The 14,371-nt window shown below is 35.8% G+C and overlaps 1 protein-coding gene across 2 annotated transcripts in view; it reads right to left on the bottom strand.

Moving 5' to 3' along the window:
* The window catches only part of CTBP1 (C-terminal binding protein 1), a 416,082-nt gene that overhangs the window by 297,579 nt on the left and 104,132 nt on the right, over positions 1-14,371 (bottom strand). For both annotated transcript variants that reach the window (XM_038399424.2, XM_043512676.1), the window contains one exon: positions 7,447-7,610. In XM_038399424.2, the coding sequence (XP_038255352.1) occupies positions 7,447-7,504 (58 nt within the window). In that variant the 5' untranslated portion in view covers positions 7,505-7,610. The remainder of the gene's footprint in view (positions 1-7,446; positions 7,611-14,371) is intronic.

Raw genomic sequence — 14,371 nt, 5'->3', positions numbered from 1 at the left:
TTCTGCGGTTGTCTTTGAAACTCATAGGTGCAAAAGAAAAAAAGTGGAGAGGAAAAGGGACCATCACTGCTTTAGTCCAGAAACAGTAATCTATGAAAATATGCCATTTAAGTGTAGGCACTATGTGGGTTGCTAGGCTTCCAAGAACTGCCAAGCAACAAATCACAGCATGTACAGTTTAAGACAATCTTATAACAGTGTGTGCTAGGCATGTTTTATTTTTAAGAAATCAATAATCTAAGCTGCGATAATCAAGTGCAAAATATGATCATATTTTTCCAAGGGGGAAAAAAGTAATAAATCATGATTAGTGCATTTTCAAAGTAAAATTCATACCTATTCTTCAATACACTATAACATCAAATGAATTTCAATATTAATGAACAAAGCCACTCACACTGCACAATATGTAATTAAAATTCCTGCTACTTCTATTGGAGCTCCCTCTATTCACTGCCCCACCAAATTATTAAAACAAAGCAGTTACTATGGTAACTAATTCGTTCTTTGCATTATTATCCTGTTTCTAAACATCACAGCCTCACCAATCTGACTTACATGCCCTAAATTCCAGTTTGATATTCTGAACTTTTGTGGTGATTGTCAGAAAAGCCTTTTAGGATCTATGCATTCATGCAGATGAGGATAGCTAGAGTGCAGCTGCTTTTGTTTATTGCAAGCAGAAATAAGTGTTACTAAATTATTTGAGTTTGATAAATGGATCGTGCTCACATGCAAGTGCCGAACAACACTTAGGGAACAACCATGGGAGTTCGCAGAGCACTAAACAGAAAGAGGCAAACATGACCATCTGCAGGTTAGATAAACTGGAAAAAAAATAAAAAGTGCAGCTGGCACATGTTGTGGAAACTAAACAACACCTGCCTAAGTGGTATTTGATACCCAGAAAACACATGGGTATGATTGATTCAATCTTCACAAAAAAAAGAGAAGAGTGAGTCAATGGAGAACGAGAAACAGTAATAACATTTCAGGGGAAAATATCTTATTGGCATTTTAATAAAATTCCTTTATTTAAATATATATAAGTGGCTAAAACTAAAGATCTTCATAGTGTGGTACTTTGATCAATCATGCTTACACTTGTTCTTTTAAATTCATGATAAGTGAAGTGTTAATTTATATTTCTTTGTATTCTGTCATCAAATATTTAAAATGTCTGCCTCAAAAAATCTGATAGGATTAGAGGAAATCAGTCTTTCCCGTTCTTCCCTCTTCTATCCACATCTGCACTTTTTTGGTTTCTTAATGCAGTTAGTTAGCCTGTCTCCAAGTATTCACAGAGTCACCAGTTTAAAAAACTACAGTGCTAAAGCCATCTTTGCTGCTGTTGTAACTCATCTATATCAGGTACTTTTAAGAAACAAGCTTATTTGAAGCAGTAGAATCACAAAATAGGGCACTTTATATGAATTTACCAAAAATTTCATTTCTTCTGATAAAGTGGCCTACAATGGGTGTTCAATCTGCTAAAACTTTGTGGGCAGAACCAGGTCTATCAGTCATGAGAAGAGGGGAATAACTCCTTGAGATATATAGAGAGTAGGAAATCCCCCTCTGGAGACAGTTACCAAGATGTTTCCATTTTCAGCTTCAGTGTTCTGAACAATTTATTTTAAGAATTTTAAGTCTCAAATAGTCCTCTCCCATCTTTTTTTTTCTTGAGAACCAAAAAGACTATTGAGTACAGACTTTTCTACTGTCCTGTCTGCAGGAGGAGCTTAATAAGCTACTCTTATAAAGAGAAATAAAATGAACAGAGAGCTGCTGGTTTTATGAAGAAGTTTTAAAACACTTACAAACTATATTTCATTATATCATAACTATAAAATCTATTCCTCTGATTATATCATAGCTGAAAAAAAGTTTCCCTTCAACTAGTACAACTTAGATATTTTCTTCAAAATATAAATATATAAATTAATATATTGTACAGTACACAATACATAAGCTGATTGATACACATACACAATCTTCGATCTTCATTTTTTCTTTAAAACTTCTGTAACCTAAACCAACAATTTGAATGTTTCAGTAAAAGAGAAATCTTCTCAGAATATGCAATGTTCATTTAGGTTTTTTCCTTTAATGTTTTTCTATGTTGTCTTGTTAAAACAATACTTTTCTTTCCATTAAGGGATGCTGTTCAGCACCATTTTGGGCAAAATGGCCATTTAAGCCAATTTTCTTTTCATACTAGTAGCAATGCAACTTGTAATAATTAGCAACTTCGTAATAGCTTAACTATTTGCAAATTCTAAATCTCTCTTGAGGTGGCACTTAATGAAGATTCAAATTACAAAACCAATTTAAAGAGGCAATCTTCATCCAAAAGGATGATGAAACCATCTTTCTCTGTGAAATGTGATTAGATACTGCATATTAAGAACACAATCGAAAATCATGTGCTCATGCACATAAACAGTACCATTATATATAATATGTTTTGACTGGGGAGAAAAGAGCATGAGGGAAGGTAAATGCTCACTAATGAACAAACTAAAACTATTTTACCATTCTGTTCTCAGCCTGCTCATACTAATAGCATACTCATTGTATTAAGAATTCCAAAATATGCTTTACCTGAGTTTATTGCTCTGAATCTCTTTGCTGCAATCTGAATTCAACTGGGCAATTTATGATTCTTATTTTGTTTAAGTTTAATGACAACATATTTACAGATTCTTATGGGGAAAGTGAATCTAGGAAAACAGTTTGGAATTGCTCCAAAGTGCTCTGAAAGTAGTGTGACATCAGAATGGAAAAAACTATTAGTTTAAACAGTTTACTTTTAGAGTAACTTGATCACAAGTGGCTTGAACCTGAAACTGAGTTATTCATTGAAAATTCAGATTGGCTTATCTACAGAAAATTCAGATTGCCTCAAAAACCTTCATTAGTTACAGTCGAAGGATTTGATGGCTATTCTACAGGGAAAGATTTCTGCAGCTTTTACTGTCCGATTTCCAATTTAATTTGTATTGGGTTGCTAGGGGAAAGGAACATTTTTCAGGTTCAGAATTTTTACTTATTTATTAACTAAGGACATTTAAGTTTACAAGATGGCATTTTTGTGTAGGGCAGTTGGTACTTCACATGGAGGAGAAACTTTCACTTGGAAAAAACAATAAAATATTAGGGATCTTCTAGCTCCCTCTGCTGCCCTGATCTTTCAGTAAAGCTTCCCCAGTCACTCAGTCAAAAAGCATCACAACTAAATATTCCACCGTAACGCTTTCATTTAGTAAAATGACATTTACTAAATACGCAACAAAAATTCACAAGAATAATATCTGTCACTGTGTTACACTTTGACCACTTTCTAGTATGAAGTTTTAATCTAACTTGCAAATTGTCTACACATTTTGTTTTTAATTTCTTTTATAATAATCAGTGTGAATTTACAAACTAGAAAACCTAGTCAATACACACATTAAATAACAATCTTGATTCTGTAAAACCTATTCTTATTCCACAGAATATAAAAATGTTCAAGTGATCAAAACTGATTTAAGAAAAGGTGGAAAAGTAAATGAAGTAAATTGTATAGTAGATTTCCTTTTTCAAAACTTTTACTTTATTTATTTTGGTCTCTTACTGTACAAATTTTAGCAATTCTGCTTTGATTTGAGCATATATAAAAGGAATTCCCTAAGAAAAATATCTGCAAATTTACCATTATTCCATCATTAATACATATTAACTTACACTCATTTAAGGTTGGGTGCTTTCTCAGCTACACACAGTAAATAAAGTAATTGCCATAAGCAAACATTTGCAAACTTGGATGCCTCAAATTGGGCAGCTAGGCGCATACTGGGTAACCTAAGTAAGTCGTCAGTTTTTCAAAAGTGCTAACCATCTGCAGCTTCTGTAGAAGTGAGTAAGAGGTGCGAACACTCAGCACCTTTGAAAAATCATCCCGCTTTTATTAATGTATCTAGTTATGTACTTGGGTGCTTAATTTTAGGTAACCAAATTAAACTATATGAACTAATCTGATTTTTGATAATCAGAGGCATCTCTCTCTCTCTCTCTCTCTCTCTCATCAATCTGGACAAAGATACTGGCCTAGGTCCTAGCTTCACATCTCCAGTGGGTGGTTCATAATATAAGCAGTTCAAATAGTCTCCGTCAGAGGTTAGTTTTTAGAGAACATTTGGTATTTGGCATGTCTGATGCTTATTACTCATAAGGAAGGTGCCACACACTGTTCCTATAGATGAAAGAAAAAAAGCTTGGATAGGGAATGTTTTTAACTTCAGGTGCCCATCATTCAAGAAGGGTATTGATAAATTGCAGCGCGTTCAAAGAAGAGCCACAAGAATTATTACAAGGCGTGGGAAACATGCCTAATGGTGACAAACACAAGGAGCAAATCTATTTAGCATAAGAAAGAGTACATTAAGGGGAGACTTGATTACAGTATATAGGCAACTACATGGGGAACAAATATTTAATAAAGGGCTCTTCAATCTAGCAGAGAAAGGTATAACATGATCCAGAGGCTGGAAGATGAAATTAGACAAATTCAGACTGGCAGTAAGGCAAATTTCTAACAGTGAGAGAGTACTTAACCACTGAAACAACTTATCAAGGGTCACAGTGGATTCTCCATCACTGATAATTTATAAATCAAGATTGGATGTTTTTCTAAAAGATCTGCTCTTGAAATTCTTCTGGGGAAGTTCTATGGCCTGTGTTATACAGAGGTCAGACTAGATGATCACAATAGTCCCTTCTGGCCTTGTAATCTATCAATCTATGAACCAGGCTCCAGACAGGAGACCCAGAGACTACAGATCCCCTCTCCTAGACCCAGTTACCTCCAGCTGCCTCCCACCATGGTCTGTTGAGTTCCCAGCAAGCTAAAAATAGCTTGCCAAAATTGGCATATCATTGTGACACTCCAGCAATGGACAGTAAACTACAGACAGTTTTAGAATGTAAGCAAATATACTGCACTGTTTACAGTTGTTACAATATACCGTACAATAATAGCCTAATTAGAGCTAACTAGCCTACAAGAAGCCAAGAAACATACTTAAAATTTTCCAAATTACACAAAAATGAACATATTTTATTTTTGCACTGTGACACTCTTTCAACTGTTTTGCCAAATGTATACTATTTTCAACTATTCTGTGCAGAAGCCAGTTTCATGGGAGAGGGGGACGAGCACAATATAATTGGTAACTAATTAATCTTTCACATCCTTAAATATCCATTTATCTTCTAGGAAGAAACTGCTAAATGTTACCTCACAATTCTGTAAAGTGAGTCAACACCTAAAAAACTATTTCCCCATGGTATTTCTCCCTCCCACCCCACCCCCCACTGTTCCTCTGATATTCTTGTTAACTGCTGGAATTAGCCTACCTTGCTTGTCACCATGAAAGGTTTTCCTCCTTTCCCCCCCCCCCCCGCTGCTGGTGATGGCTTATCTTAAGTGATCACTCTCCTTACAGTGTGTATGATAAACCCATTGTTTCATGTTCTCTGTGTGTGTGTATATAAATCTCTCCTCTGTTTTTTCCACCAAATGCATCTGATGAAGTGAGCTGTAGCTCACGAAAGCTTATGCTCTAGTAAATTTGTTAGTCTCTAAGGTGCCACCAGTACTCCTTTTCTTTCAACACCTAAAGGTTTCCAACAGAGGCTACTCAGACTGCACACAATTATACATGTACGTCTAAATGGCATTCATAAATACAATGCAGTGGGTAAAAGGCCAGCGTTTAACTTTAATTCTTTGGCTTTTTCAATCAACAGTATTCCAGTTCTGTCATTTAGAGATTTAACAGTAATTTATAAAACAGCATATAAACTGGAATGACCAAGTACGTATTAGTACCATCACTGTTTTAAAAAGTTATTCAAGAGAACAAGGCATGCCATTTTACAAATTGTGAGCATCTAATTTTGAAAATCAGGCCCACAAAATTAAATCCACTGTTGTCCCTCCCCCAAAACTGAAGACTGGTAAACTATTTTTGTCACATACAAATCTACAGCTAGAACACTACTATTCTATCATTTTAGAGAACATTTCTTCTCTAAGTACTAGCTAACACCAATGCAAAAGTACATTAAAATTAGCACGTTCCAAAAACAACTTTTGAAATGTCACATAGCTACAACAGCAATAACTAGAGACATTATCCTATACTTAAGTGGATTTGACAGTGAAAAATAAATAAGAGTTTAAAAAATAATATGAAAATATCAGACATTTAGAAATAAATATAATAGAGAAAACAAATACGCACATTGGAACTGATAAGGAAGAAAGCTGACAATAAAGATGAACAATCTTTAAACAGCTGTGTAACAACAGTTTCTTGAACTCTATAAAACATCTTACACATTTTTGCAAAATGTTAAATATTTAAGTAGTTCTATAGAATGCCAGCATGTCCCTGACAAAAATGTAAATTCTGTGCATTTAGCTACTGAATCTTAATAGGGCCACATTTACTTTCTCTTCTGTCCCACTATTCACTATAATTCACAAAATTGCATGGATAGAGAACAGCACATAGAAAATTCAACTCACAGAAATGATCCACTGACAAACCCCAAGATACATGCAATACCTCAAGTTTTCAAAATACAACTCTGATGTTTTGAAAAGCAAAACTGAATTTCTGTAACCATAAAGATGTGGGAAACTACTTGTGCCTCAAAGAGAGGTTAACATTTTTAATATAAAAATTCAAGCATCCTTCGTCTTTTTGGATTTTTCTGTTTATAGGTATTTCATATAAAACCACTGCACAAACTTTCTCCCAACCTATTTTGATGTGAATCAAAAAGCACAAAACACCAGTGTAGTCTCAGACATTATACAAGAATTAATTATTTGTGGCATGAGATAGACTGACTGATCCAATTGACTTAAATCCTTCCAAATGACAGGCTGGCTCTTTTTTTTAGTACTGTTCATTTTAAATATATTTCACATCCTATGCTATCTGAAGAATCAGACAGTTTCTTGAATTTTCTTGAATTTATTTGAATTTAACCTGTAGAAGAACATCAAAGAAACCACCCTCCTTAACAAGCATGTCTTAGCACACAAGTAAAAAGAACCTGCTGGTTCACATTATAAGATCTATCCTTTTGCAAGGTTTGTACAAAATTTACTAAAATATCAACCTGGTAATGGACTGCCTTTAATGCACAACAATAACATTGGAGCTCAAGCAATAGATTTGGGTTATATGGCTTTCCTCTCAAAAGAATAGATGTGCACAGTTATGATCATCTCAGCCAGTCAGTCAGTGATTGTGAGTCTATTATGAAAAGCCCTCCCTAATTAAAAAGAAGTTTAATTACTGTAAGAAACACAGTTCCAACTCCCAGCAAGATCATTAATTCATAAAATTGGTTAATGCGGTCACATTATAGATTGCAGTATCTAACCTTCAAATATACGATCTAGGCGTTGCCGCTTCACTTTGTGTTTGTCCATAAGAGACATGAGAGTTGAAGTTCAGAGAACGTTACCACGCAATTTGCTGCCAAACTCTTCAAGAATCAGCCACAAATAAAATTATTGCTGTATGTTTTTCAAAATGTCTGTTCACCTGCAAAGAGAAAGACATATCTGTAACTACAAAATGCAGGTAAACATACTCAGATTTTTCATCTTATTCCAAAATTAGTGATCTAAATATAAATTTAGACAGGTCAGAAAACATACAACATTCTTAAAATATATTAGATAACTTAATATTTCAAAATAACCTTACTTTTGCAACATGTATAAATTGTAAGTGTACAAATAAAAGCTTAAAAACTCAGGATGTGAAGAGTTCACAGAAAGACAATTCCTCTTTCATTCTCATTTGGTTGCTAATATGTATTTTTACCCACCTAATACACACTCTTTCTGTACACATCTAGGATAGATAAATTATTTTTAAAGCATTTACAGGTCAGTCCAGTAAGTCTCAGGAACATATTTCCCAAACAATTAATGAAATTATTATTTTCAATGCGCACTCACAAATGCTGAGCATAGGCGTTCCATGTGATAACATTTACAACAAGTGAGGACATGAATCTTTCTTGCTCTGACCTTTTAAATCTTACAATAAAAGGGTAAATCAGAGTTCAACACATAGAGACTAAGGAATCAATTTTAGGGCATATTAAGTAAGAGGAAATGCAGCACAATGACAATGCAGAATACCAACTTCTGTATCAGATGGCAATTAAGTGCCAACTTTATGCATGATCAGATAAATTATCTGGTAAGTAACATAACTATCCACTTTTAAAATTCTGTGTAATTTTGAGTAAAGATATGCAAAATTCTGAGTAAAGATATGCAAATAAAAACAATAATATTCAAATATTTGCAATGTTGTTGTAGTTGTGCTTGTCCCAAGATGTAAGAGAGACAAGGAAGGTGAGGTATTATCTTTTATTGCACTAACATCTGCTTGTGTAAGGTACAAGCTTCTGAGCCACACAGAGCTCTTCTTAAGAACTGGGGAAGGAAATTGGAGAGTTCAGACAACTCTGATTTCCTTCCCCAGACCTGAAGAAGAGCTCTGTGTAACTCAAAAGCTTATACCTTTCGCCAGCAGAAGTCAGTCCAATACAAGATATTACTTCACCTAATTTCGAGACTAACAAATTTGAGCATAAGCTTTCGTGGGCTACAACCCACTTCATCAGATGTAGCCCACGAAAGCTTATGCTCAAATAAATTTGTTAGTCCCTAAGGTGCCACAAGTACTCCTGTTCTTTTTGCGGATACAGACTAACACAGCTGCTACTCTGAAACCTTCACCTAATTTGTCCCTCTTAATACTTAGATATAACTACATCTTTCGGTTTCTGTGACATTGCAGTAACAGTCTGCATCTTAAGCTAATCACACAGAACAGAACAGAAAAAATATCTTAACAAAATGAAATCTACATGCTACATTGCATGAAATTCATCTGAACAAACAGAAAAAGAAAAAGTATGGGAGGTTGACTATCGGAGTGTGATAATGCTATCACGTTGATTCCTGCTTTCAAATACTAAAGCGCACATCAAGTGCCAAGGTTACAGAACAGTATGTCAAGAGCGTAACACAGCCAATGAATTAATGATTAGAACTTTTCCTGCTTCTTTATATTACTTAACCAACAGCTTTGAACACTGATGGATAGCATTACAGTCATCTTGAGAATTAATGATTCTAGAAATAAGTCTATCTGCTCACTGCTTTCTAAAGGTAAAACTTCTTTTTAAGAGCATAAAACTATTGTGCATATTTCATCAACTAGTCATATGAAGAGTTCATGAAATTGGAGACAAGTAATAAAATAAAGTGAATTACTTTAAATGTAAGAAATTACACTTATTTGAATTAAAACAAGTACAGACATTTATCCAAGATGTTCTGAGTACATCAAGACTGAAACAAACTGGCTTTATTAGTTATTAATTATTAATTATTAATTATTATTATTATATTAAGCCCTTTGCTTTCCCATAAAACAATTGCAGGAATAAGTGCGTCTATCATCCTCCTTGATCAATTTCTATCTTCTTCTTCACATTCCTCCAGTGGTTTCCTCTTGCTTTGACATCAGATTTATGTTCCTTGTCCTCTACTGAACATATGCATAACACATGCCAATTCCAATTTGATGTGAAATCCCACATAAGAACATAAGAATGGCTATACCGGGTCAGACCAAAGGTCCATCCAGACCAGTACCCTGTCTACCAACAGTGGCCAATGCCAGGTGCCTCAGAGGGAGTGAACCTAACAGGTAATGATCTAGAGATCTCTCTCCTGCCATCCATCTCCACCCTCTGACAAACAGAGGCTAGGGACACCATTCCTTACCCATCCCGGCTAATAGCCATTAAGGGACTTAACCTTCTTGAATTTATCCAGTTCTCTTTTAAACCCTGTTATAGTCCTAGCCTTCACAACCTCCTCAGGCAAGGAGTTCCACAGGTTGACTATGCGCTGAATGAAGAACTTCCTTTTAATTTGTTTTAAACCTGCTACCCACTAATTTAATTTGGTGGCCTCTAGATCTTATATTAAGGGAACAAATAAATTTACCTTATTTACTTTCTCCACACCACTCACGATTTTATATAGCTATATCATATCCTCCCTTAGTCTCCTCTTTTCCAAGCTGAAAAGTCCTAGACTCTTTAAGCTCTCCTCGTATGGGACCTGTTCCAAACCCCTAATCATTTTAGTTGCCCTTTTCAGAACCTTTTCTAATGCCAGTATATCTTTTTTGAGATGAGGGGACCACATCTGTATGCAGTGTTCAAGATGTGGGCATACCATGGATTTATATAAGGGCAATAAGATATTCTCAGTCTTATTCTCTATCCCTTTAACGATTTCTAACATCAAGTTTGCTTTTTAGACTGCCGCTGCACACTGCATGGACGTCTTCAGAGAACTATCCATGATGACTCCAAGATCTTTCTCCTGATTAGTTGTAGCTAAATTAAACCGCATCATATTGTATGTATAATCGGGGTTATTTTTTCCAATGTGCATTACTTTACATTTATCCACATTAAAATTCATTTGCCATTTTGCCAAATCATTTAGTTTTGTGAGATCTTTTTGAAGTTCTTCACAGTCTCCTTTGGTCTTAACTATCTTGAGCAGTTTAGTATCATCTGCAAACTTTGCCACCTCACTGTTTATCCCTTTCTCCAGATCATTTATGAACAGATTGAATAGGATTGGTCCTAGGACTGACCCTTGGGGAACACCACTAGTTACCCTGCTCCATTCTGAAAATTTACCATTTATTCCTACCCTTTGTTCCCTGTCTTTTAACTAGTTCTCAATCCATGAAAGGATCTTCCCTCTTATCCTATGACAACTTAATTTACATAAGAGCCTTTGGTGAGGGACCTTGTCAAAGGCTTTCTGGAAATCTAAGTACACTATGTCCACATGTTTGTTGACCCCCTCAAAGAACTCTAATAGATTAGTAAGATATGATCTCCCTTTGCAGAAACCATGTTGAATTTTGTGCAACTATTTATGTTCTTTTGTGTGTCTGAGAATTTTATTCTTTACTATTGTTTCAACTAATTTGCCCAGTACTGAAGTTAGACTTACCGGTCTGTAATTGCCGGGATCACCTCTAGAGTCCTTCTTAAATATTGGCATTACATTAGCTATCTTCCAGTCATTGGGTACAGAAACTGATTTAAAGGACAGGTTACAAACCATAGTTAATAGTTCCACAAATTTCACATTTGAGTTTTTTCAGAACTCTTGGATGAATGCCATCTGGTCCCGGTGACTTGTTACTGTTAAGTTTCTCAATTAATTCCAAAACCTCCTCTAGTGTCACTTCAACCTGTGACAATTCCTCAGGTTTTTCACCTACAAAAGATGGCTCAGGTTTGGGAATCTCCCTAACATCCTCAGCCGTGAAGACTGAAGCAAAGAATTCATTTAGTTTCTCCACTATGGCTTTATCATCTTTAAATGCTCCTTTTGTATCTCGATCGTCCAGGGGCCCCACTGGTTGTTTAGCAGGCTTCCTGCTTCTGATGTACTTAAAAACATTTTGTTATTACCTTGAGAGTTTTTGGCTAGCTGTTCTTCAAACTCCTTTTAGACTTTTCTTATTACTTTTAATTTGGCAGAGTTTATGCTCCTTTCTATTTACCTCATTAGGATTTGATTTCCACTTTTTAAAAGATGCTTTTTTATCTCTCACTGCTTCTTTTACATGGTTGTTAAGCCATGGTGGCTCTTTTTTGGTTCTTTTACTGTGGTTTTTAATTTGGGGTATACATTTAAGTTGAGCTTCTATTATGGTGTCTTTGAAAAGTGCCCATGCAGCTTGCCATGTATGTTATGGGTGATGTAATGTCCATGAAGAGTGCTGGAGCCCAACTATAAGAGTAAGTCAAGTCTTATTTCCAATGTTATCCAATGTTTTGGAAAGGGTTTTTTTAATTTTCATTTTATATCCCAAATGGAATAAAATAATATTATTTCTCTTATGTGCAGGATTCAGCATTCTTAAATAACAGGTGTGACTGTATCAGCAGACTGCTTGTCCGGATATTACACCAAATCCAACTGAGACAGCAAGCTGCAGTAGCTCTACAGGCTTTGAAAGAAGCAACTGCAAGAAAAGCAGCTTAAATTACGAATGTGATGAAGTATCCATTATCCTATTTATTTGGGCCATCCAGCACAATACTAAACTTTTTTTTAAATTTGTAGATCTTTGATGTCAATAAACTACAGATACATTTTGTCCCCAATGCCAGCATAAGCAATCATAAAGCCAATGTAACTGACTAGAAGAGGCTCTCTCCCATGTAGAAAGATCCTCTGGTGGTGTAAAGTTGGCATAAAGACTCTTATGCCAATCCATTCTTTCCTGCTGACAGAAGAGACTTGTCTGGGGGGTTCCCTACAATCTCTGAATCCTAACCTGCTGCATTGGCTCACTGGGACTGTTAGCAGCTTGCATAATTTGGCACAGCTCTCAGGCTGCTATAATTTATGCCAGGGTACCAAGCTGACACAGCAGACTCACTACTGGGAAAGTGCAGCAGCCACCTTTGCATCCTGCCCTGAACTGTGCTGTATGTATGTATCCACATCCTGAGTTAGAGCAATAGGCCACAAACTATGACCCTAGTCCACTGCAATATCACATCCATGTACACTGTGTGCACAAGATGTGGGGCCTGGATTTGACATGTAAAATGTAGAGCAAATAAGATACGAAACTTTGAGGAAGAACACACTTTTATTATTAAAACCATTTCAACACACCTTAAAGCTTAAGGAAGCTTTAAACTGTAAACGAGAAAAATGGAACCATAAATGAGCCAGTACCAAAGTGTTAGGCAATACAAAAAACAATCAATCAGACTTGCATGAACTCTATGTCTCAGGTTTCATAGCAGGGGGCTTGGAAACCTGCCCCCAGCTTTGCCAGAGCTAACAGAAGCCAGGTATGCCAACATGTAGCCAAAGCTGTGGAATATTGTGGCTGAAATTATGGCTGAACTGTATTACCTGCTCCACACACATCCTCTGGGGCACCAGCCTCCTTCCCCACATCCTCCCCAAATGGGCTGTGAGAAGCAAAGAAGAATCTCCTCAGGGCAGATCCAGTCCACAGGAACAGACAGAACTTCCCTAGGAGCAGTGAGTGAGGAAAGACCTAGCTAGGCAAATAATTAACTAACATATTTTTAAGAAGAAATACAATAAATAAGATGCAGTTTTTTAACAGTAAGGGTAATTAAGCATTGGAACAATGACCAAGGTACGTGGTAAATTCGCCGTAACTTGGGGGTCTTTAAATCAAAACTGGATGTCTTTCTAAAATATATATGCTTTGGTTCAACCACAAGTTTCTGTGCCACACAAATATCAGCGGGTAGCCATGTTAGTCTGTACCCACAAAAACAACGAGGAGTCTGGTGGCACCAATCTGAAGTGGGTTTTTTATCCACAAAACAGTATGCCCAAATAAATCTGGAGGCACCTTAAAGACTACACAAAAATCATTGGGTGAAATTCTATGACCTGTTTTATGCAGGAGGTCAGATTAGATATCATAATGGTCCCTTCTAGCCTAAAAATCTTCGAATGTGTTTATCTGTGAAGATGTGCATCTCTCCCACTGATCACTTTGCTTGTATATTGCATCCCTGTCCCTTGGACTTTGTCTTTCTTGTCTATTTAGACTCTACAATCTTTGGAGCAGAGATGGTGTCTTTTGTGTGTACAGTCATAACACAATGGGGCACTGATCCTGCTTGGAATCTTTGGGCACTACCAAAATACAAATAAATCATACATTTTAAAATCCTAAGGATCTAGTCTTTACCGTGCTTAAAAACTTGTTGTAAAGTTATACCTTTTTATGAATCATTCTATGTAGGATCACAGGCCTCATGTTTAAAATATTTAAATATTTTCTTTAATTTTTTTATTTTGAATGATGGTTCTTCTTCAAACAAAAATAAATCCACTGGCCATGACAGAAACAAAAATAATTTCCTGCAAATGCCAGCCATGGCTAGATGTTTAGTCATTCTGATAATTTCTATAATTTATTTAACTTCCCACCTCATGAACACATATATACCTAGTCCACATTGTATTCTTTCTTTTGTTTAGCTATCCACAAAAAGCTTTTTCGTCTGTAGTCACTCTATGTAAGTGTACTATGTAGTCACTGAATGACAATAGTAAAAATAGACCATCTGTAACCCGTGATCTACAGTTGTTGGTTAAAGTGTTACCCAGCTGTTTTCTCTCTTGCAGCAGCTCCAGTACTTAAAAAAAAAAAAAAAAAAAAAAGTCTAA

The sequence above is a fragment of the Dermochelys coriacea genome, chromosome 4 (genome assembly GCF_009764565.3).
Source record: "Dermochelys coriacea isolate rDerCor1 chromosome 4, rDerCor1.pri.v4, whole genome shotgun sequence".
Classification (NCBI taxonomy): Eukaryota; Metazoa; Chordata; order Testudines; family Dermochelyidae; genus Dermochelys; species Dermochelys coriacea.
The sequence above is the reverse complement of the archived record's forward strand: the minus strand, read 5'-3'. Positions and strand labels throughout refer to the sequence as shown.